The sequence below is a fragment of the Macaca thibetana genome, chromosome 13 (assembly GCF_024542745.1).
Source record: "Macaca thibetana thibetana isolate TM-01 chromosome 13, ASM2454274v1, whole genome shotgun sequence".
In the NCBI taxonomy this organism is placed as follows: domain Eukaryota; kingdom Metazoa; phylum Chordata; class Mammalia; order Primates; family Cercopithecidae; genus Macaca; species Macaca thibetana.
This window is the reverse complement of record NC_065590.1, coordinates 41,662,757-41,688,581: the sequence shown is the minus strand read 5'-3', so window position 1 is coordinate 41,688,581 and position 25,825 is coordinate 41,662,757. Positions and strand designations below refer to the sequence as shown.

General features: G+C 46.3%; 1 protein-coding gene across 4 annotated transcripts in view; it reads right to left on the bottom strand.

The window, feature by feature from the left end:
* Positions 1 to 2,297: 2,297 nt before the first annotated feature.
* SPRED2 (sprouty related EVH1 domain containing 2) overlaps positions 2,298 to 25,825 on the bottom strand; it is a 126,542-nt gene continuing 103,014 nt past the window's right edge. For all 4 annotated transcript variants that reach the window (XM_050754823.1, XM_050754824.1, XM_050754825.1 and 1 more), the window contains 2 exons: positions 8,196 to 8,345; positions 2,298 to 5,618 (listed from right to left, as the gene is read on the bottom strand). In XM_050754823.1, the coding sequence (XP_050610780.1) occupies positions 4,950 to 5,618; positions 8,196 to 8,345 (819 nt within the window). In that variant the 3' untranslated portion in view covers positions 2,298 to 4,949. The remainder of the gene's footprint in view (positions 5,619 to 8,195; positions 8,346 to 25,825) is intronic.

Genomic DNA, 25,825 nt, shown 5'->3' with positions numbered 1-25,825 from the left:
AATCCCAGCACTTTGGGAGGCTGAGGTGGGAGGATCTCTTGAGCCCAGGAGGTCAGGACCAGCCTGGGCAACATAGTGAGACCTCCATCTCTATGAAAAAATTTAAAAAACAGTTAACTGGGCAAGGTGATATGCACCTGTAGTCCTAGCTACTCGGGGGGATGAGGTGAGAGAATCACTTGAGTCCAGGAGGTCAAGGCTACAGTGAGCCATGATTGTGCCACTGCACTCCAGCCTAGGTGACAAAGTGAGACCCTGTCTCAAAAAAAAAAGGGGGGGGATGGTTGAACATGTACAGACTTTTTGTTGTTGTCATTATTCCCTAAACAATACAGTATAACAACAATTCACATAGCATTCACATTGTATTAGGTATTATAAGTATGATTTAAAGTATACAGGAAGTGGGAGGTCGAGGCTGTGGTGAGCAGTGTCACACCACTACTCCAGCCTGGTCAACAGAGTGAGACCCTGTCTCAAAAAAAAAAAAAAAAAGGATACAAGAAGGAGGATGTGTATAGGTTATATGCAAATACATCAGGGACTTGAGCATCTGTGGATTTTCTATCTGCAGGGGGTCCTGGAACCAATCCCCCATGGATACTGAGGGTTACTGTTCTCTCTCTACATGTGCTTCCTCACTTGTAAGGTGGAAAAGAATCCCGTATTCCGCAGAAAGTTAAACATGACGTTGGTGGTATGCCTAGTTCCTGGCCTAGCACATAGGACACCAAAGACAAGCTATACTTGAGACAGCCTGAGGGCACCCCAGAAAACCAGACGGACAGGATAAAGCTCTTTTTTTTTTTTGAGACGGAGTCTCGCTTTGTCGCCCAGGCTGGAGTGCAGTGGCCGGATCTCAGCTCACTGCAAGCTCCGCCTCCCGGGTTTACGCCATTCTCCTGCCTCAGCCTCCCGAGTAGCTGGGACTACAGGCGCCCACCACCTCGCCCGGCTAGTTTTTTGTATTTTTAGTAGAGACGGGGTTTCACCATATGAGCCAGGATGGTCTCGATCTCCTGACCTCGTGATCCGCCCATCTCGGCCTCCCAAAGTGCTGGGATTACAGGCTTGAGCCACCGCGCCCGGCCGGATAAAGCTCTTGACTGTCGCCCACTTGTCAAGGCCACCAGCAGGGAGGGAGGGAACAGAGGCATCAGAGTGAGGCCTGGTTCAGGAGTTGGCTAGCCCAGCTCAGCCTGGTTCAGCCCTTGCCTCCTGGGACCACAGGTTACCTGTTACTCACCCTAAGCTTCAGTTGCTTAACTGTGACACAGGGATGACAGGAGAGCCCTGTCTTGCAGGGAGCATGAAGGCAAGTGAGCTTGCAGGACTCTTTCCCCACTCCTCCACGTCCTCCTCTCCCTTCCTAACTTCCAGCGTCTCTCCATGCTTCTTACCTTTGCCAGTGGCTTGGGGAAATCACCACCTCTAGGAAGAGTTAAAACTGAAATGATACATAGGGCCCCTCCTATATATCTCCTTTTAAGGGCCCTACTCCTTTCTCTAGAGAAACGTTTTTCTGTGACCCTCAAAAGACCTCATACTTTATTTCCTCCTGGGGATTGTCACTGTAGCTCTGGAGCATCCAAAGAGTCCATTTGGAAAAGGAAAGTGGGCCAAAGAGAGCTGCTCGGAGGGGACCAAGCATCTTACAGTGTTAACTGTTTTCTGCAAGAAATTGTCCTCCAAACTACACACACACACACACACACACACACACACACACACACACACACACACACACACACACACACACACACACACTCCTGGGGATTGTCACTGTAGCTCTGGAGCATCCAAAGAGTCCATTTGGAAAAGGAAAGTGGGCCAAAGAGAGCTGCTCGGAGGGGACCAAGCATCTTACAGTGTTAACTGTTTTCTGCAAGAAATTGTCCTCCAAACTACACACACACACACACACACACACACACACACACACACACACACACACACACTGAGGTTCAGCAGGGATCAGTGGAAAACAACTTAGAGGAAGTACAGCTGTTCCCTCGGAGGAGCGCTCACTGGGGAAGCCAGGCCTAGGAAGAGGGGGTGTTCCTGGGCGGTGGCCTGCAGCCTTCCTTTCACTGAGGCATCCGAGCCCAAGGAGCTGCAGTCTCCCCTTGGGAATATGACATAACCATAGGAGGAAAGGGCCTTGAAAAAACAGACTGGTGTCCACATGTCCTTCGGCACAGGAAGCCCTGTCCCATCCTGTATGTGGGAACTCCAAGATCTGCCAACGCTCTAGCATCACCCCGTCTCCAGCCAGACAAATACCCCAAAGCCAGCGATCTGATAGGATGTGTTTATATTTACACGGTACATTTTAAAGCAATGGCTACATTGGTCATACATATTAGAAACCATAAAAAAAAGTTAAGAACTAAAATGTACATCATACACTTGTATATATATTTTTTACACAGAGGTAAAAAGGCTTATTATAAAAAAATCAATACAACAGGGTTTTTAGTATACAGGTAAAGAATGAATTATGCTTCAGGCACTTTAATTTGTTAATGTGAGCAAATAGCTTGGGGGGTCGGGGAGGCTTCTGGACAGAAAATCTTTTGGTTAATGTTTTGTTACCACAGATACAAAAATAAAATCTGAATAATTTCTCTCAAATGATTGATGTCAGTATGGCAAAGCTGACTGGGAAAATACTACACACTGTCCAGCTGCAGTGTGGCAATTAGAGAGACGTATTTACATAAATGTCCCCATGGCTGTCTTTGTGCCCTTAACCGATGCCTTCGCAAACCAAAAAGTATACGTGGAGTAAGATTTGCTAGCATAACTCTTAAAAGGGTGGAAAAGGACAAGGGGTGAAAGGAGAGAAACAGGTTACAACTAAATAGAGGTGACAAACAAAAAACTGCCGGGATATGTGCGTTCTTATTGAAATAAATAGGGGCACTCGAACTGAGGTCTAAGGAAATGAACATTAGTGTTGTGCTTTGTAGAGAAGAGACCCTAGAGAAAGACCCCAAGGAGGTGCCTCTGGGTCGGGGGCAGGTGGTCTCTCAACAGCACTGGAGGCTGGCTGAAGGTTTTCTAGATGTTCTCCAGGCATGGATGAGGTTCTCTTTTCTTCCATCAATCCAGATGGACAGCTCTCTGCTCCTTTTCCAAACTGGAAAGCCTAAACCAGTTACTCCAACGAATGAAGACGTCACTAACAGACTCATAAGCACACTGGGTATTTACACCGGTAATCTACTAAAGAAACGTGATGAGCTTGCGGACGAGCTGGAAACAGCCCCAGGAAGGTGAGCACAGCTAGCACTTGCCCAGTATGATTGACAGACTGGAAAAAAGTCCCTTTCCTTGAAGACTGGTGTCCTGTGTGCAATAAAGGAGTGGGGAAAGGAAGTGGGGAGCAGGCCACGTCTTCGGATGGCCGTTACCACAGAAAGATAGTGGCAGGAAGAACAGCCGGCGTCCACAAGCCCGTCCCCGGTGGTCTCCACGAGGTTCTGATTGTACTATGCTAGGTATAGGTAACCACTCTTCACTTTTCTTCTTTCTTCAATAAGAAGATTTGGCTAATCCTTGTGACATATTAGAAAAATACTCTTTTCCAGCTATTAGAAGCCTCCTCAGAAGCCTCCTCCGTGGCAAGGCGACAGGCAGAACCAGTTGGCTGACCTAACCACCTGTGCACCTAAAGTGGCGAGTCTGGGTTTGGAGTTGCAGGAGAAAGACACTTAGGCATTGGAAGGGTTTTTACATATGGCCTTGTTTTTTCCCCAAGTATAAATGAGGAATTTGGTGATGTGAAATCGAGTCCAAAAGGAAAACAAAAACATAAACCCATGAAGAAAATGCAACCCACCACTCTTCATGACATTTAAAAATCCCCTCTCCCCATTAATATAAAATAGCCAGGGGTTGGGGGGAAGCTCCCTATGGTTTTATTCACCATAACCTTCGTGTTTCTCAATTGGAACTTGTTCGTGGGAACACTGGTTTGTGTTTGAGGAAACTATTTGGTTTGCAAAACAACAAGCAAAATTTCTTACTTCACTAGTATCCTATTCTAATATTGCTAAATTTTTAGAAGTGGTGGCAACACAATTTAAAAAATGGTCTACTTTAGGGGTAACGGGGAGGCTCATAGAAACCTGAAATCCCCATTCTAGCCCTGGTCCAAGAGGATGCAATGCAGTTTAAGGAATTTTCCTGATTCTCACAAGTTAATCTGAAGTTAAGGCTCAATTCTCAGTCTATTACGGGTGAGTGTTTTGCATCAGTGAATCATTTCAACAGATTTTGGGGGGGCAGAAAATGATGATGGGCTAAAGATAGAAACTGCAGCTTACATGGGAAATTTGGCTTTAGAAAAGTTAAAGCGATATTGTTTTGTGGTACAAGTTTGTTAACTAGCTCACCTCCTATACATAATAACTGACTGTAGGCTGAGATACTTCTGTTGGGTTTCATCATTCTCACATCCCATTTCCGCAGAACCAGATGCTTGCTAGCGACAGGCAAGGTGAACCAAGAGAAAGAAAGTCTTCGACGCTCTTGGAAAAATCAATTACAAAACCCACCGAAAATCAGCAGTTCCAACTGCAGACTCCTTTGAACTGGAAGAGGCGGGGGAGGAGGAAACAGGAAATCAACACATGGATGAGACAGTTAGCTTGGTTACAGATTGTTAATAGTACAGGAGTCTGTGGCGAAGGTTCCTTCCTCAGAACACTGTGCGAGCGTGTGTGTATGGGTGTGGCTGCTGCAGTGTGGGCGGCGGGGGGAATGGAGAGTCTACCCGGCAGCGTCCCTGGCTGGAATGGTGCCTCAAGGTACCAGGGAGCTGGGAGGTCTCTTGCCCTCCTCGCTCCTTGGAGTGGAAGGGAGCGGGGGAGAAGTTGAGGGTATGTAAGAGACGAGTTCCCCTGTGGCTGCGGATGGAGGAGGGAGAAGGGAGGGAAACTGAGTCACGCGGCCGCTTTGTGCTTCCCGCCACAGCACCTACACATCACTCCGCAGTGGTAGCAGGCCCGAAGGGGCAGGTAACAGCACATACAGGGGGCCAGGAAAGACAAGGCAATAAGAGCCATCCACCGGAGGCAAAACTTCTCGTCGCTAGTATCGCACGAGCAAGGGTCTGTATAGTCTCCCTCGGGGTCCGACATACAGTGATAGAGCATGCTGTCCGCGCACCACATGCAGCTCACCCGGCGGATGCAAGTTCTCACGGAGTCGGGCGCGTCCTGGCAGTGACCCCTGCGGTTCTCCTCGTGGTTGAACATGTCCCTGCAGTACACGCACCGCGAGCGCTCTCCGTCCTCCTTCCGCCGCCGCGACTTGCCCCGGGACGGCTGCGTCTTGATCACGCTGCCCCCGCGGCCTTTGGGGTCCTCACCGAGGCCAAAGTCTGAGGAGTCCACGTAGGGGTAGTTGTAGTCGTGCTTGGGGACCTCGCCCTTGGCGAAGCGCACGTAGGAGGAGTCCGCATCCTCTGAGGGGTCCGGGTACTTGCCCCTGACGGGCGCGTGCCGGTAATCCTCGTACCCCGTCATCCAGATCTTCTCCCGGGGGTTGATGCGCACGATCTCCTCGTCGTCGTCCGGGAAGCTCACCTGGCGGTAGGGCCTTGGCATCGGCTGTCCCGTGAGAGAGGAGACATTATTTTACAGCAGTGGCCAAAAAACCAACATACAAAAAACAAAAAAACCCCACCTTCTCCCTCCCTAGTCGTCCAAAATGCACCTTTCTCAAGAACTCCCCACGGTGCTCCGTGAAGAAACAGACCCCTCCTGAAACTACTGAATATCCTGTCGCCCAGTCAAAGATGTATTTCAAAGAGTCTCAATCCATTACTGGGCCAGGAAATCAATTTCGTGGGTTGAGACAGTATTTTCCCTTTCTGGTGACGCACTGCCATACAGGCAGGGGAGTGTGCATATGGCAGGGGCACAGTGTGATGCGTTCTCAGGAGCATGGCACACTCAGATCAAGAGGCAGAATAGGACCTGTGCCCCAGAGTATCTTCCGCCTCCCTCAGGGCCCTCCTAGCCCCAGTGTGAGGGCTACGCTGACTTCTAAAGGCTTGCAGTACTTTTGCCTATTTTTGTACAGTATGTTCTCTTTTGTAAGGCTGGCTTTTTGAAAATTGAAATAGAATAAGGACACTGGAGTGCCATACATGTTATAAGGTTAAGTCCTGTTTTACGAAACTTCATTATCCATATGTGCACAGTATGTCCACAAAGGATCACAACAGGAGATGCATTTCTCCCTGTGGGTCTCTCCTTCAAGAGACAGGGGACACTAGGAAACACAAGGCTCACTCTGTCATCTGGTTGGGAAGATAAGATGCAGACAGGAGAAGGATAGAGTGAAGGCTCCGGAAACTGTCTGAAGTTCCACTCCTGCCAGGATGTCACAAATAGTGAGAGGCCAGACCAAGAGTCACACCCTCTAGAAACCTGCAAATCTAAACTGCATTCTCCCTCAGGGTGGAAGAGGCTTTTCTCTGCAGTTAGTTCTGCTACAGGCTGCAACCCTGCCTTGTCCACAGCAGCAGACAATGAATAAATATTTATTAAGTACATGCACATAACCCTGGCTCACCCAGGGCCTCTCAGTGGAGGCAGAGAACTGAGACTTCTTGCTTTTGATGCACTTTGGGCAGGAAGGCTTTTCAGGGGCTGAGGAACGTGGCTCTGGAGTGGCCCACTGCAGTCAAGTGCTGACATTTTCTAGCTGGTACCTAAGACTCAGGTTCCCTTTCTGTCAAACTGCATAGGATTGTTTTGAGAATGAAGAGAAATAATCTACACAGGGTGTCAGCTCACAGCCTCGCTCACAGGATGAACGTGATACCTGTCGCCATCACAGTCATTATCATATTGTTATAGACCTGATCATGTGCTTATTAGATTTACCCATCACTTCCTGCCAGAGGGCAGCAGGGCCATGTCCCACACAGTTTGCCTTAATTCCTGTCAAATTCTTGGTATCAGAGTTGCCTAGATTTTTGAAACTCACGATTCAGAAGGATTTCAAAACAAATCTCGGAAACTGACACAGGCTTTATTAATTCTTTATTTTGGACAGTAAGGAAAGTAAAAAAGTTAATTTCCATCTACTGATACCATAATGTGATTTTTATTTATTTATTTATTTATTTGAGATGGAGTCTCGCTCTGTTGCCCAGGCTGGAATGCAGGGGCGCAATCTCGGCTCACTGCCAGCTTTGCCTCCTGGGTTCATTCTCCTCCCTCAGCCTCCTGAGTAGCTGGGACTACAGGCACCTGTCGCCATGCCCAGCTAATTTTTTGTATTTTTAGTAGACATGGTGTTTCACCGCATTAGCCAGGATGATCTCGATCTCCTGACCTCGTGATCCACCTGCCTCAGACTCCCAAAGGGCTGGGATTACAGGCGTGAGCCACTGTGCCCGGCCAATAACGTGATTTTTAAATAGGACATTTTAATCCCAAAATACTAGGAAGCACAATCTAAAATAATTTTTTAAAAAAGAGTCAAATCTAGTTTCATGTTAAAAACAAAACAAAACAACTAACTGCAGTTTTTTCTCATTTAAAAGCAGCCTAGTGGCCACAGCACCCCACACAGGCACCAGTCCATGCCCCATGATTTGGGAACTTGCTCTGCAAAGCAGCCACTTGGTAAATATTTGTTGAACTACTGAATTCTGAGCTCCAGCTACATCTGCCTGAGCAAGACTGGGCCTGTAGCCTGTAAGGCTGGGGGTCGAGCCAAGTCTGCAGCATTCCTTAGTCCTGATTGTGGCTCTGGGCTTCCACACAAGCCGGGAGGCCCTTTGGACAGAGGAATGCAGGAGGCAGTGTAGCCCCCTGGGTGAGAACAGGCTTGGATTTGAATCTCATTCCATCAGATACTCCAACTCTCTAAGCCTCAGCTTCCTCATCTATAACCTGGGGCGGCTAATGACTTGCCTTGTGGGGCAGTTTCTGAGGATTAAACCACATAAAGCATATAAAGGGTTTGGCAAGGTGTCTGGCACACAGAAAACACTGGATGAGGCTGAGGTGCCACCACCAATGCCACTCTCAGTATGAAGTGGGGGTAAAAGCAGGAGAGCAGGAGAGGCCTGTGGTCATGGAATTTGGCTGAATAGGAGGGGAAAGAGGCCATTCCAAAATCAGAGGCACCACCCTGATGCCCTCAGAGGAACAGGGCTCTCTGCTCACCTGATCGAGGTGATAGTGGTCCGTGGGGTATGAGTCGTGGAGGTGGCCCAGGGTATAAATCCTCCGGTGCTCACAGGATGTGGGAGAGGAGATTGTCCGAGTAGGTTGCTCTCTCTTCTGAGAGGAATTAGAAGAACTGTCTGTAGCTGTCTGTGTAGAGGGAGGTAACCAAGAGTCAATTTAAAAACAACAACAAAAACCCCATGTACCAAACCTAACATGCACTATTCAAATATTACGTATTCCCCCGTTGTGACATCTTGCTGGTCTTCCCAAAATATTGAGCTTGTCTTGGCTACAACAGGAGGACCCCTGAATGGCTAGATTGTCTAAACACAATGTGGCTGGCTCAACAGGCAGAGAAGCCCAGCCACCAGACCCTGGAAAGGTGGCTTTTTCTTAAATGTGGGAATAGTGACCAGATGCAGGGGAAAGGCTGGATATACCAGGCGCCCCAAAGGTGTGTTCTAGTTTGATCAAGAGTGGTTACCCTGGCCAGGTGTGGTGGCTCAGGCCTGTAATGCCAGCACTTTGGGAGGCCGAGGCAGGCAGATCACCTGAGGTAAGGAGTTCAAGATCAGCCTGGCCAATATGGCAAAACCCTGTCTCTACTAAAAATACAAAAATTAGCCAGGCATGGTGGCAGGCGCCTATAATCCCAGCTACTTGGGAGGCTAAGGCAGGAGAATTGTTTGAACCCAGAAAGCAGAGGCTGCAGTGAGTTGAGATTGAGTCACTGTACTCCAGCTTGGGTGACAGAGCAAGATTCCATCTCAAACAAAAGAAAACAAAACAAAACAACAATAGCAACAACAACAACAAAAAACGAAACATAAACAAAAGAATGGTTATCCCATTTGTGGCCCTGGCTGAGAGGTATTATGGCAAGCTGGGAAGATGCACAGAGGCAAAAATGAAACCCACATGTTTATACTGGGGGGAAATCTCCACCTGGGAGAGTCTCAGAGGTAAGGATACCTCTGGGGTATCTTGAGTACTGGATTTCCAGGAATAAATTTTGTATCTTTGGGGTTGGGAGCAAGACTTGGACGTCACTTTAAACTGGAAGTGAGATGGATGACTGCATAGAAGAACAAAGGCCACCTCTGTGAAGGGTGAGTACAGAGCTGTTTTGCCCACTAGAGATGTCAACTTAAGACTGGAGTCTCCGTAACCATGTCTTCGGAAGATGATTAACTATCAGTGCGCACTGTACAAGCAGATCCCACAGGCCCCCAGTATACCACCTGATATGGTTTGGCTGTGTCCCCACCCAAAACTCATCATGAATTTGTGGGAGGGACCTGCCGGGAGGTAACTGAATCATTGGGCAAGTCTTTCCCGTGCTGTCCTCCTGACAATGAATAAGTCTCAGATCTGATGGTTTTAAAAAGAGACGTTCCCCTGCACAAGCTCTTTTTCTGCCTGCCGCCATCCGCGTAAGATGTGACTTGCTCCTCCTTGCCTTCTGCCATGATTGTGAGGCTTCCCCAGCCATGTGGAACTGTAAGTCCAATTAAACTTCTTTTGTAAATTGCCTACTCTCCAGTATGTCTTTATCAGCAGCCAGAAAATAGACTAATACTCTCACCTGAGACACAACCGAGCAGGCCAGGTGACCCCAGGTGGTGGTCATACTCCACAACCCTCTGGGCCCAGGGGCTATCCAGGGGCCTTGTTAGATGCAGCTGGCAACCATCTTTAAAACCAGGGCCCCTAGAATTGCTACCCTTCCTTCTGCGTGCTTAGAGTGACATATCCCTCTACCCTCCACAATTCCCCAACTAAACAGATGAAAAGAAAAGGTTTTCCTGATATCTAGATGCTCTCTTTCTGGCAAAGCTACAGGAACTTTCCCTTGGTTATTGTTTTTTACTTGTATATTCCTCTCGTCTCATTTGCATATATATATATATTTAAATTTATTAATTTATGTATTTGAGACAGGATCTTGCTTTGTCACCCAAGCTGGAGTGCCGTGGCACGAACACAGCTCAAGTGATCCTCCTGCTTCAGCCTCCTGAGTAGCCGGGACAATAGGTGTACACCACCACCCCTGGCTAATTTTTGTATTTTTTGTAGAGATGGGGGTCTTGCCAAGTTGCCCAGGCTGGTCTTGAACTCCTGGGTTCAAGTGATCCTCCTGCTTTGGCCTCCCAATGTGCTGGGATTACTGCCATGAGCTACCATACCTGGACTTGTCTATTATTTTACATGCTTTTGTTAGCTATCATAAATCATTTTAGGGACAAGATCAAAACAAATAGACTTATAAAAGTTCTTTTTATCCTCCTCCCATTTATAAAGTAATACATACTCAGAAAAATAGCACAAGAATTTAGGAAAAACACACCTATATTTCCATTATGCAACACAAGCACTGTTAGTTTTTAAACCTTGGTCCACACGTGCAGCATCTCTCTGGGGACCCAACCCTCCTGGATTTTTCTCTACTTGGGTTTGGTCTATGCCATGCATGGCTGATGCCTGTTTCTGATCCCCCAAGCCATGGTGACTAATTTCAATATGAACACACAGTGCTCTCTGAAGCAATATAGAGAGATTTTTGACAGAGAGGTCAGAAAAGCAGCTGTCTCCATTTCTGTAATCAAGATCTAAGGGTCCTATAAGCCTTGAATCCTGGCACTGGTGTGGGGAAAGGACTTGTCTGAGGATGAGAACAAGAGAAGCCACCCTTAGACCCTTTGAGCTGCTGGATCCAGCCAAGCCTGAATCCTGATCCACTCTAGGATGTCCCAGTGATGAAAACCAATTCTCTTGTAACTTAAGCCAGAATATACTGGGTTTGTCACTTGGGTGCACTTTCCCTTCACTTTAGATTCCTTCCTGTGGCAGCAGTCCCACAGGCACCACACTCCTGGCTTCTCTCTAGCCCTTACTCCTCCCCAGCGTCCCTCCTCTTCCTCGCAAACAGCTCTTCTTGGTGTTGTATGTGTGAGTGCTAATGGTGTGCCAGGCCCTGAGCTACATGTGGACACAGTTCCTCAGCACAGCCAGCAGGTCACAGGTAAAATATCATCTCCACGTCACACACTGGCACTAAGGGACTCTGAGAGATGGGGAATCCAGGCCATGGCAGCACAGAATCACTGGCAGAGCTAGGACTGAAATGCAGCCTCCCTGACCACAAAGCCCAGGGAGATTTCTAATAGGCCCCACACACTGCTGCCTCTCACACCCAGGTAAGTCCACTTCCAACTCCTACGCTGAGAGGTATTTTGTTGAGATTAACACAAAACACAACTTCTCCAAGTCACAAGGCACACCCTGCTGTATACAAACCCAGGAGATGAGGAGATGATGTCTCACAGTACAAAGGTTACTACAGATGTCAATAAATACCTCTGAAATGAGTAATCAGGGCCCTTCAGTGTGATTCAAGTCTCAAGAGTTAAATTCTTATCCAACAGTCACGTTACAGTCATCTATTAGGTTAGACGTTACCCTTGTATCGAACATTGTAATACGCTCTCAGTACTTAGTTCTCAGAAACCCAGTTAACACATCACGGTCACCACTGTGTTAGTCATCTGTTCACCCTAACCCAGCCTATTTTCTGTGACCCATGTTTGGGTTAATAATGTGTAGAAAGTCCTTCTGAGAAATGAGGCACATCCAGCTTTTCCTAGGACTCATGAGTTGATCAGAAACGCTACCTTCTGATACTCCCATCCCACTTCCCCAACCCTCCCTCCCTGTGCAGCCTCTCTCCCTGCACAATCCGTGTAAAGCTCCCTAGACATTTGTCAGAGGATGTGAGACTGAGAAAGGCCTTATCCGATGAGGAATTTCTACAGTGAAGCAAGAAGGCCAGAAGAACTTGGGAGGCACGTCCACAGTCTACTACCTCCTGAGGGCAGAGCTGAGGGTGTGTCCTAGCTCAGCCTGCAGCCTTACAGGCCCAGTTGTTCAGGGCCATCTGAACTCCGGGAATGCTCCACTGGAAGCCAAGGCTTATTTCAGATCGATGCTAACAGACGAACCTTACAAAGCAGCTAGTGTGACCTACAAACAAAAGGAATGTACTACCAGGGCATCTCCAAGAAAGGCAAAGGGAAAACAAATCTTCTTTTACCCTCATGCACCTCTGAACTGGCTCTCCTGTAACTCTGCCCTGGTTTCCTTGGGCTGCAGAAAAGCAGCCCACCCGAGGTATGCACATACCTAATACACAAGCAAGATTCTTAAACATCTCTCTGTTATTTCTGTGCACAAGCTACTGACACCTACCAACCTACCAACCTGAGAGCTGTCACCTTCAATCAAAGACTTGGCAATCGCATGCTCCCAACTGTATCTACACTCGCCTTGCTCTCCAGTGGGGGGTCTATGAACTGTTAGGGCTTTGAAGAACAAAAGCAGAGGTCCTCTGTGACTACTCTGTGTTCGGGGACTTCAGGCTCCTAGGAGGCATGACTGCAGCATCCTGAGAGAACAGGTCAGAGTGGGTGTTTAATGTCTCCTGCTGTGGACAGGAGACATTATGTCTCCAGGCTGGCATTGCCATCTGGGCCCAGCTGACACTGGGAGGTCTTGTGCACTATGATGCAGGGAGCACAGCCCTTGCCACCTTCAAATGTATCCTCTAAAAACTCTCTTGCCTCTGCGTTTGACTCTGACTCAATGTCAATGCCTGTTACTAAAAAGATGTCCAGCTGGGTGCAGTCACTCATGCCTGTAATCCCAGCGCTTTGGGAGGCTGAGGCAGGAGGATTGCTCAAAGCCAAGAGTTCGAGACCAGCCTGGGCAACAAATCAAGACCCTGTCTAAAAAAAAAAAAGATGTCCAATTAAGAAGCGTGCAACCTAATATGAGGCACTAAACAAAAGAAATGCAGGGGAGTATTACAATGCTGAAAACAACAGGGTCTCAGCTCAGGCAGACTACATTTGAATCATTCTCTGCTAATTATAAGATGATTTTGGTCAAGTTAATGTCTAACTCCACTTTTTACATTTGTAAAATGGGGCCAAAATCTTCCTTGGGGTTATGGCAAAAATAAAATGGGATTTAAAATTTCTATTATATATGTTTTTGAGACAGAATCTTGATCTGTCGCCCAGGCTGGAGTGCAGCGGCACAATCTCGACTCACTGCAACCTCCGCCTCCTGGGTTCAAGCAATTCTCATGCCTCAGCCTCCTGAGTGGCTGGGATTACAGGCGCGTGCCATCACGCTTGGCTAAGTTTTTGATTTTTTTAGTAGAGATGGGGTTTCACCCGGTTGCCCAGGCTGGTCTTGAACTCCGGAGCTCAGGCAACCTGCCTGCCTTGGCCTCCTAAAGTGATAAGCCACCACGCCTAGCCTAAAAATTTCTGTTTTAAACTGTGACTGCTGGTATATGAAAGTTACTGATTCTGTATGTTGATTCTGTATCTGGTTGTTTTGCTTAGCTCCCTTATGAAACTAGATTTTTCTAAGTAAATCATTTTGCTCACAAAAGATAGTTTGGTTTCTTTTCCTATATACATATATTTTTATTTTGAGACACTCTCGCTCTGTCACCCAGGCTGGAGTGCAGTGGCGCCATCTCGGTTCACTGCAAGCTCTGCCTCCCAGGTTCACGCTATTTTCCTGCCTCAGCCTCCCGAGGACTACGGGCACTCACCACCACACCTGGCTAATATATTGTATTTTTAGTAGAGATGGGATTTCACCTTGTTAGCCAGGATGGTCTCGAACTCCTGACCTCATGATCTACCTGCCTTGGCCTCCCAAAGTGCTAGGATTATAGGCATGAGCCACTGTGCCTGGCCTCCTTTTCAATATTTATACCATCTTCTTATCTCATTGCATCTTTTGCCAGAGCTTCCACAACATGACATAGAAAAACAGAGGTGACAGTGCCCTGCTTGTCTTGAACCTGACTTTGATAGAACCACTTCTAATGAATTTCTATTAGATATAATATTTCTAGGTAATTGGAGTGATTATAAAGTTCCAAAAGTTTCCTTCTATTCTAGATTGCTAAGGATTTTCACCAGATATTAGATGTTATTAGATGATTTTTCTGTCCACTGAGATGATTACACAATCTTTTGTCTTTATTTTATCAATATGTAAATTAAACAGCTTTTCCAACATAACCTTTCTTTGCATGCCTCAGATATATTCTACTGGTCTTTCATTAAATTTGTCTTACTAATATGTGATGTGATGTGATGTGATTTATTTTTTGAGACAGAGTCTCGCTCTGTCGCCCAGGCTGGAGTGCAGTGGTGCAATTTTGGCTTGCTGCAAACTCCGCCTCCCGGGTTCAAGTGATTCTTGTGCCTCAGCCTCCTGCGTAGCTGGGACCACAGACACGTGCCACCACACCTGGCTAATTTTTTATATTTTTAGTAGAGACAAGGTTTCGCCATGTTGGCCAGGCTGGTCTCCAACTCCTGACCTCAGGTGATCCGCCCACCTTGGCCTCCCAAAGTGCTGGGATTACAGGCATGAGCCACTGCACCTGGCCCACTGTCAAATTTTTCTATGGTTACTATAAAAACCCACATACTTTGAGTAGCAAATAACAAACTCTGTGTGACCTGGTTTCTAAAGCCCTCTAACAGGGCAGTGAGCTGAGACAAGCCTTTGATGAGGGAGAACCCAGACAGGAGAGAGTAAGAAAAGAGAAGGGAAGGGTGTGAAAGCAGGTGTCAGAGGGTACAGAAATGAAAGTGGGCACTGCCAACATTTAAAAAAACAAGAAATAGGGACAGGGCTGGCCTGTCCAAATCCTCTACGGTAGTAAAAAAAAAAAAAAAAAAAAAAAATCCATCCCTGGCTGGGTGCGGTGACTCATGCCTGTAATCCCAGCATTTTGGGAGGCCGAGGCGGGCAGACCACGAGGTCAAGAGATCGAGACCATCCTGGCTAACACGGTGAGACTCCGTCTCTACTAAAAATTCAAAAAAATTAGCCAGGCATGGTGGTAGGTGCCTGTAGTCCCAGCTACTCAGGAGGCTGAGGCAGGAGAATGGCGTGAACCTGGGAGGAAGAGGATGCAGTGAGCTGAGACCGTGCCATTGCATTCCAGCCTGGGTGACAGAGCAAGACTCAGACTCAAAAAAATAAAAAAAAAAAAAAAAAAAAAAAAAAAATCCCATCCCTTCCCAGAAGGGTTTTTGGGTTTGGGCTGGGTGCTTTGTGGGATGTGGGCTCAGACACAGAAAGTGACCACGTTGTTGGGGAGATGCCACGTGGTACGGGCAGAGGCAAGGCCAGGTGGGCAGTCCTCATACACCAATGGGCATGGGCCTCAGAGCACTGGTCAGGGTCAGGTGGTTCCTCACAGGGGTGTGCCTGAGATGGGTCACAGCGTTCTAGATTGGTAGACCAGAGGAAGAAAAGGGGGCTCAAGTTTATCAGTGAACATCTGATCAACATCTTCAAAAAAGAACAGGCTTCCAGTGGCCGGATTCTACAGACACAGGCTGTACTTATTTTGAGAATTCAGATATTTCCCGTAACTCTGTTACAGAGTTTGACAACAAATGAGAGCAACTCCATGGAGCTTCAAAACATGAGACAGAATTTAAAAAAAATAATAATTGACCTTAATGTTATGATGGCTTGACAATAAATCAAAATCTGAGTGCAAAAGACACTGGGCTGAAGGTGCCTGGGCTAATAAACTGGCAGTTTCCCCAAGGTCAATGCTGCCTGGTTTGGGTGGGAATTGGTCTGAATGGAGAAAGCAGACTAACAGGGAAACACCTCAGGTTAAACCTGAGCCAGGTCCTTCCTGCTGTATGAGCCTTTTTTGTACAATATGATCTCTTGTTCTTGGAAGCTTGGCTACCTTTCCCTTTCTTATGGAGGGACCTTGAGTTTACTGGGAAATTCATAAAGAAGCAAGTGCAGTGGCTCACACGCCCTGGGTCCAAGAATGAGCCTTCTTCAAGTAGAAGGCCACCTCTCGGACCAAGGGAAGCTCAAGGAGGGAGGGAAGGAACCACCAGGCCAGACCAGCTGAGGAGACAGGTTGCTTAAATTGTCCATTCTGGGATGGAATCCTGGCTGCTGACCAAGGGCTTTTTGGGGACACTTTCTGTGTCTTCAGGATGAGCTGGACAGATTTCAACGTTCACATTTCGCAGGTCTTTTCAGTACTATGCGCATCCCCTCAAGTCCCCTGGGTTTTCCTGCTAAACCTTTGCTTTCCAAGAGCAGGTAGGGGCAGAGGACAAGGAGGCAGCAGTTGGCAAAAAGTGCTATGGGAAAGAAAAGGTGTGCCTGGGCTGTTTTCTCAAGGACACTTGGGATTATTATCAAGGGGCACCTGGTTCACAGCCTTCTCAAGTAGGATGCTCCCATCCAGTACATGGGTGAGACTATTAGAGGGCTGGCAATGTGTAATTTCTTCCTGCGTCTTAGGGATGGAGATAAAAGGGACAAACCCCTCCTCTAGAGAGGCAAGGAAACAAGTACAGCCACTTCATCATCCTCATGTTCCCAGGAACACAAGGGCTGACTGCAGAAATCACAATGTGCAAAGAGCCAAGCCTTCTCTGACCAGCCCGTCTGGGAGATCAATGGGCCTACATGTTTTGAATAGGGCCATAGAAAACAATGTTAAGAAATGGCTTAAGGAGCTAGAACACATCATCCAGGAATCACGTAGCACTGCTAAGCAAAAACAGCACTATACAGAGAGATTCGAAAACCTCAACTTCAGGCCAGGCCAGGAACCTTGGACAAACTGTTTAACTTTTGGGGGCCTCAGTTTTCTCATGTGTAAAATGAGGGGGTTGCACTAGATGATTTCCAAGGTCTGTTTGAGCCCTAACAATTTCATGTGCAATGCTTCTCACCTGCTCCTAAGAACATTACAGGTTAGAGGAATTTGACTAAGCCTGTTGCTTAGTTGATTCAAGAACCACGGGATTAGGACGGGTGCAGTGGCTCATGCCTGTAATCCCAGCACTTTGGGAGGCCAAGGGAGGGGTGGATCACCTGAGATCAGGAGTTCAAGATCAGCCTGGTCAACATGGTGAAACCGCATCTTTGTAAAATACAAAGTATTTTGTATACAAAATACAAAATATCTTTGTAAAAATACAAAAATTAGCTGGGTGTGGTGGCGGGCGCCTGTAATCCCAGCTACTCAGAAGGCTGAGACAGGTAAATCACTTGAACCCGGGAGGCAGAGGTTACACTGAACTGAAATCATGCACTCCAGCCTGGGCGACAGAGCAAGACTGTCTCAAAAAAAAAAAAAAAGTTACAGGATTCATTTAGATTGATTAAGTAGAGTTTCTGCCTTATCTGCAGATGCTACTGCTATTCTGAATTTTTAAAGGTAGCTAACTAGTAGTTACGCACTACGTTTGCATTATTTTTGCTGCAATCTACCGCCAAAATACATCTCAATAGCTGATGTAACCAAAGCAATATTCTTCCTTTTGCAAGGGGTTCTCATTTTATATATAAGTATTTACAACTCCCCCCGCCCCCTATATATATATATATATTCATTCCTTTCTTAACTTCAGCCTGAGTGTCTCAGAAGACTACTGGCTCAGACTGCATAAGCTACAAGATTTTCCCCGCAGGTCTACTAGGGCTGAGAAACCTGCAATCAGTCCTTTCTCCTTTGGCAAACAGGAAGTCATCTGCCATTTTGTCAACAGGTCTTTGGGAACAGGTAGCTCCAGCTCATCTGTCCTGAGGGCCTGCATTGGTTCCAGGTGTCCTCTTTCAAAGAGGCAGCAGATCAGGAAGTAGGCCAGACTTGTATTCTTTCACAATCCCAGCTAGCAGGCGGTTTGAGGCAGCTGCTGTCGGGGCTTTGGGGGAGAGATGACTCTGACCCTGTTCTAGACTCTAGGACATCATCCTCTCTCTAGGACCTAGAGGATTCTTTCATTGTGAAATTAACAACAACAAAAACCAACCAACCAGCCAACGAACAAAAAGAAATGGGGTCTCACTATAGCCCTGGCTGGTCTCAAACTCCTAGGCTCAAGTGATCTTCCTGCCTCGGCCTCCCAAAGTGTTGGGATTATGGGTGTGAGCCACCACGCCAGGTCAACAAAAACAATTTTTTAGAAGTTTTGTTTCTTAAAATTTTTTTTTTTTAGTTAGGGTCTTGCTCTATTGCCCAGGCTGGAGTATAGAGGTACAATCACAGCTCACTGCAGCCTTGACCTCTCAGGCTCAAGAGATCCTCCCACCTCAGTCTCCTAAGTAGCTGGGACCACAGGAGTACATCACCAGGCCTGGCTAATTTTTTTGAAAAAATTTTATGTGGAGACAGGACAGGGTCTCTGTATGTTGCCCAGGCTGGTCTCAAACTCCTGGCCTCAAGCGATCCTCCTACCTCGCTCGGCCTCCCAAAGTGCTGGGATTACAGTTGTGAGCCACCATGCTCGGCGTCTAAATTTTAAAGTTAGATGATACGTTGATATGAAAGAAAAGGACTCTAAAAAACCCACAGTTTAGCTTCACTGGAGGGACTGAGGGGCTGGGAGCAGGAAGGCTGGGTTTCAGGTAACCCTGAATATATACTCTGTATGAATTAGTAAAATGGAAATAAAAGTGTCTCACTGTCCACAGCTTAAAAAGATGAGATGATATATATGTAAATGAAGCAAGACACAAGTGGTAGGGCTTGCAAAATGCCTTTGGGCTTCCTGAAACTGAGAGCATTCCAAAGCTTTTATTTAGATCCTTAGACATTTAATTAATGTAGCCACTATAGGTATTACATGTTGATAAAAAGATCCTCCTCTTACAGTGTAATGTGAGCTTGAGAGTTATTGTCATTTAGAAGATAAAGGAGTCCCCACCCATCTTCTGAGACCTTCTTCTGACACCCCATGCAGTGATGGGTCTCAATCAGTAGTTGTTACGGGATGCACTGCTCCCTGGGGTCGGAGGGCTGCCCTCCCGAAACATTTTTGCTTTTCTTAATCAACCACCATAGATCAGGTTCACTAAACTCTGTAGAAGTAATTTATATTTTCAAACTATTTTCTCTTTTACTTGTCACCCCTTCCCTCCTTTGCCCCAATCCCTTACTTCTAAAGGTAAGGACACCAGAAAATATTTTTGATCAACTGATCTTCTAAAACGAGACTGAGGCTTTCAAGCAGGGACAGGGGAACCTCAGACCTCCAGCAAAGAGATGACTGAGGTCTTAAGCCAATGTACCAGTTTAAATGCACATCATTTAGGCAGCTTTTCTGCAATAAAAGGAATCTGGTATACTGACAATGTAAAACGTACTGAAACTTAGTTAGATAGCTATTTCCTTTTCTTAAGCTTCTCTGAAAGGCAGCAAGCAGTTTACGGGCTCGCGTTCTGGGAGAGCAGTGTGGAACTGAGGACAAGTCACTTCATCTTGCTGAGCTGTGGTAGCTTTATCTGCAAAAATGGAAGTGTCGATCTGTACTCACAGGGTAGCTGTGAGGACCAAATGCAGTCACGTATGCAGGAGTGCAGTGCGAAGTGCCAGGGACAGTAATGGTTCCACATCACTGTCCCTTTCCTTCTCCTCCCCTTGGGCCAGTGAATGGAGACTCAAAGGAAATATGTCCATCCCAAGAAGGCTTTGAGTCCAAAGCACAGCTAACTAAAAGCAGAATCCAGTTTAGAATGCAGGCCTCTCTTCAGACTCCAAACACAGGGATCACACGCCACCTCACCTTTAAGAAAACACTCCTTAGAAAGCCAGTCGATGAACCCCATTCATTACAAAACTGGTAGATCTGCCCTCAGCTTTAATGTTTGTTGGGGATCGAGTAGGTAGAAAAAAAATCTTCAAGAAAAGGAAGATGTTGTATTCTTGCCCTTTTGCTTCTGTAAATGAAACCTTGATAAGTACAAAATTCAACAAATTCATTTTTCCACTTAAGAATGAAAAGAAACTCAACTTGCAAATACCCAAAAGCCCATCTGGGGCAAAACCAACATTGTCTCAGTACTTTGGTTTTAACTATGTGCTCTATCCATGCTGTAGACAACACCTGAGGTGGATGGGAGGGGGCTGGGATGTCATTAGACACAACTGCTCTGAATAGCCAGACAGTCAGAAAATGCAGCTTGTAATAAACAGCATGTCAAGGGTTCAAGCATAGGGCATGAGGAAGGGCCAAGCTTTCCAGCTAGGGCAAGACATGGCTAGAAGGTGATGCTGCTACAAAGGACAGGGCATTTTTTCCTATGAGGAGGAATACTGCCTACCTGAAGAAATAAGGTATAATGAAAAACCAAAACATAACCTGGCCAGGTGTAGTGGCTCATGCCTGTAATCCCAGCACTTTGGGAGGTCCAGGCAGGTGGATCACCTGAGGTCAGGAGTTTAGGACCAGCCTGGTCAACATGGTGAAACCCCATCTCCACTAAAAATAAAAAATTAGCTGGGCATGGTGGTGGGCGCCTGTAATTCCAGCTACTCAGAAGGCAGAGGCAGCAGAATCACTTGAACCTAGGAGGTAGAGGTTGCAGTGACCAAGATCGTGCCACTTCACTCCAACCTGGGTGACAAGAGCGAAACTGTCTCAAAAAAACAAAAACAAAAAAACCAAAACAAAACACCATCACCACCACCACCACCACCACAACAAAAACATAACCCAAATACCAGCCCCTTTCGACTGGCTTCTGGGAAAGCATTAAGTGCCACACAAAATGCTGTTGAATGAGTCTTCTCAATTCTGCAAAGGATGGTATGCAGTTGGTACCATTCTAAGTGCACAGAAGTCAATTAATTATATACGATGGATGTCTGATGGTGCCAGGGCTTAATTAGGAATCCCGGTTGAGATGGGCTGCCCAAATCCAGAAACAAAATACTTTGGTGGCAGTAGAAACTTGGAAGGGGGAAAGAAAAATCAAAATCTTATATATGGTAGAGGTTTCCCATGGTCATGCTTCTAATTGTTATTTTGAGGACTTGGGCAATAGGTTCTCTAGAAGCGCAAACCTCACCATTATGCAATACTTACATGTAACAAACCTGCACATGTATCTAAAATATACCCTGAATCTAATAAAATAACAAAAAAAGTGAAAAAAGAAGAAAAGCTGCCAGACGTTGTGGCTCACGCCTGTAATTCCAGCACTTTGGGAGGCTGAGATGGGTGGATCACTTGAGCCCAGGAGTTTAAGACCAGCCTGGGCAACATGACAAAACCCTGTTTCTATTAAAACTACAAAAAAATTAGTTGAGTGTGGTGACATGTGCCTGTAGTCCCAGCTACTTGGGAGGCTGACGTGGGACAGTCACCTGAGCCCAGGAAGTTGAAGCTGCAGTGAGCCATAATCATAACCTACTGCATTCCAATCTGGGCAATGGGGGTAAGACTCTGTCATAAAAAAAAACAAACACAAAACTATACAATTATTAACCCAGGAAGATAAAAACAGCAGCGATTAACTGGAAAGCTTGGGAGATAGTGTTGGCTGCTCCTCCACCATGAACTAGCTGTGAGATCTTAGGCAAGTCACCCATCTGACTCTGAGCTGCTTCTGCAACTGTGTCTGTAAAATGAGGCAAATCCTACTTCAGTGCTAGAAAGAAGGCTGGAGCAGATGAATTCACAATCCTTTCCAATTCCAAGATCTGTAACTCTAAGCACTTGGTACATCTACTGCTACCCTTGCCTCCCAACAAGCCAAATACTTCCAGCTAACTCTCGTCACTTACCCTACTTCTAATATGCCATTATTTACCAGGTAGATGTCCTATTTCCTAACATGAGGCTGAGAAAACAGTGGCGGCCACTCCCGGGAGCGCCCGGGGCCACAGACCACCACCTCTGCTGAGTCCCTCGAATCTATCTGAACCCTCAGATGGCGGAAATCAGGATGGCTGGAACTCATGTGTCTCTCCTCACTCCTCCCTTGGCAACCCTTCCACGAAAACCCCCTCTCATTCTTCTTTTTAAAAAATCAAAGCAGTGCATATATGCCGTTTAATGAATCAAACAGTAACCCCTTGTTTCAGCCCTCCCCATCTCAGCTTCTCACTCCCCAGAAAAACTCATTTTCGATTCTTGTGGGGCTCTTTCTTCTGGTATTTCTCTGTTTTCAAAATGTCATGGTTTTGCTTCCTGATTTTCAGATGTAGATGCTATTTGAGGGCTTTTTATTATGGAAGATGAATACTTGGCTAATTTATACACCCACAAGTATCTTCCTATAAAGCAACTATTTCCCTAATCCCCCAGATTCAGGGCCATTGTCCGGCCACTCAGCACAATGGCAGCTGAAGCAACAACGCTCGACACAGACTCCAGTTGAGCCTGCTCTCCGAGTACGAATATATTGCAGCCGCATTCTCCCAAGATCACTTAGAAATTATCCTTGTCCATCTGAAGATGCTAATAAAATTTAGAAACAATTTTAGAATTCTGCAGCAGTAAATAAACTACCAGGTTTTAACGGACCAAATCCTACCCACAGGAATTTAGAAATTTGTTCATTAAAGGACCAGAAAGCCTAAAACCTCTCCAGTTCTCCATAATCAGCCAGTTTTTCTCTACTCCCATGCTCCATTCCCAATTACCTCCTTGCCCAGCTCCAAACCCTCACCCAGTCCCCAACTGCAGGGCCCTGGGAGGAAGCTGGTCCTAAGCTGGAGAGCAAACCAGCTCAGCTTATCCACAGAGCTAAACTTTTCATAGCTCAGGTTTACCTGGGCCTCCTCAAGACGTGTCAGTTATAGACACCCAACAGGGGAAACAGACTTCAGGGTCTTTCAACTCCATGCCTCTCAAGTCTCCCCAGCTCCGGAGTAAAAGAAAAGCTGTCTGGAAGAGGCACCAACAACCGTATGCTAACTCTTGGCAACGCCAAAAAACTCCCCAACACGGAATGCTGAAATTTTTTGTTCTTGTTGTTTTATATTCTTTGCATTATTCAACTTGTAAGTTTGTACCAAATGGTTCAGATGCGGGAAAGCCGTGATGCACCCATATTTAATGCCGGGGTACACCCTTGCCTCTTAGGTGTTTGTGCTCAATTGGATTCACCTCTACAATTGAGGTCCCCCACAGAGCAGAGGGGCCGAGAAGGGACCTGCTGTAAGGGAGAGAGTAGATGGGAGGGCAAGAAGATGCCTTAGCAGGCTTATCATGAGTGATGGCACTGTGGGCTCAGACCCTAACTGTGGATTGAGCAGAGACACAGCTAAAAGAAACAACACAAACCTTAGAATCCCTCAAAATCACCTACCTTTAAATAGTCCCTGAGGATAACAATAAAGCAAATGAATAAAATATGAAAACCTATGATTATTATATATACTATATCCATTCATCCAGCCCATTTCATTTTACCTATTTATTGAGCAACTACAGAGCAAAGCTTTGCTGGATTGTAGAGACTACCATGATGAATTACTTGCCTATAATCTAATCAGGGGAAGATTCATTCGTCCAGCAAATAAATTGTGAAAAGAAAACAGAAAGGGCAGGCTTTCAACATACCAAGTGCTATGGGATTTTAAAGAAGAAAGAACAATCATCATTGGTTAAGGAGAAATATAAGGAAACATGAAGGGAATAAAGAGCCCAAAACTCAGAAGGAGACTCCAGCAGGAAAGATGTGATCACACACCAAGCTGGGGTCAGTGAGATGGAAAGGAGCGGCACGGGAAGACCGCAGAGGCAACGGTGCAGGCAACGGGCAGCAGAGCATTTGCTTCCGAGGAGTGCAACACAGTTTTAGCATCCTGAGAGGTCAGGACAAGCTCGTCTGAGGGATAACCATGAGAGCTGGGAAAGTGTGAGCAGAGACAGCCATACTTTGTGAGCATCCAAGTCCAAACAGCCACTCCACAGGGCGGCTGGGGATGCCTCTTCCCGCAGGCTTTGTTAATGTAGAATATTAAGGAGTGCTTTGCTCTTGTGTATCAATATCCTGTTTTCCTCCTCAGCCACAGGAATCTCCTGAAACAGCGGGAAACCTCTGGCTCCAGCAGCAGAAACAGAAAAGCTACACACCTGGTTCCTCATGTTCCAACACTAAAGGTTTTCCCACACACATGCTGTCCCCTCAGAAAATTGTTGTCATTCTGATCCATCATACGTTGTAGGAGAGTCTTATCCTCATTTATACCCTATGATAAATGAGTTCCAAGTTCTAAATATCTGTCTTACCAGTAAGTTTTAGAACACAACCACACTTTGGGAAGCTGTCGACTACACGTGAGCTAAAGCAGTGCTCATGTTCCTGTCTCCTAGGTTCCAGACATTTTATTACCTCAGGACAGAAAATCTAAGGACAGGGAGCTCATAAAGGAAGGGGGACCTGGTTTGTAAGTCCCAATGACCCATTTTCCCACGGAATGTGTTCCTAAGAGTCAATGGCCTAATGACTGGGCTTTTCTAGGGAAAGGAGGTACTATTGTTAATAGGTCCTTGTTTGTAAACAAATGGAATGAAGGCAATTGATCACAGACACCACAGTCTACACAGAATACAAGAAATTAAGCGGTGCTCTTTCTCCAGTGAGTATGCAAGTGCCTGGAAGCAGCAGGGCTGCTTCTAAACTTTCTTCCAGGCATTTGGTGTTAGCCTAGAGTAGCACATGGATCCCCTGTGGATTAAAGGACAAAACCAGGAGGGATTCTGGCTTCCATCATCCCTTTCCCTCTCACCCTCTTCTGATTCTATAAATCACTTCTGGCAGGTAGCTGGGAAGCAGCTGCGAATGACAGGCTTGCTCTGGAGCACAGGAAGCCACCTTTAACCCGCCTGCTGTTGTTTGTCTCTCAAAATGTGACAAAGGAACAGATGTAAGCAACATGCCAACTGTTGAGAGGATCTGCTTGGAGCACTATAGGAAGCCTGTTTGGAGCCACACCACACCAGCCAATCCAAGGAAGGACAACTGAGTTCATTTCCTGAAACCCCCTCGGCACACTCAGTTCAAGTCAGATTGGGTCGTCAATGCTCAGGCTACACACCATGCACACCCCTGCTTCCACCTTTGCCCATATGGCTCCCAGGTCTTGAAGCCCCTTCCTGAACCCCATTCAAATGCAACTGAGAGGTTCAGTCCAGCCTCACCCCCAGCGAGGACTTTTTTGATCCCATGCCCCTCCTTCATCTCTCAACCAGACTACTTTTCACAGTCTGTAAGCCTCTCATGGGTCAGTCTCATTTCTGGAAAACATCTTGTGATCTCTTTGAGGGTTGGAGCCATGGCTTACATACCTTTGTATTCCCAAAGCAATGGTTTTTCAAATCACCAGTTGCAAACCATGAGTACAATGGAAGAAAGTTTAATGGGTTGCACCCAATATATTAAAATATAAAATAAAAACCAGCTTACAAAAGACACTCCTGGGCAACTGGGAAACTATGAAGTGGATATTAGACAACACTATGAAATTCTTATTAATTTTCTAAGGGATAGTAATTGTGGCATGTTTATGCAGGAAAATGCCTTATTTCTTTTATAAATTATTTTTATTAGACTTTTTTTTGGGAGCAGTTTTAGTTTCACAGCAAAACTGAGTGGAAAGTAGAGATTTCCCCTGTCCCCACACATGCAAAGTCCCCCATTATCAACACCACCACCACAGTGGCACATTTGTGACAATCGATGAAGTACACTGACACATCACTATCACCCAAAGGCTACGGTTTACATTAGGATTCAGGTGTTAT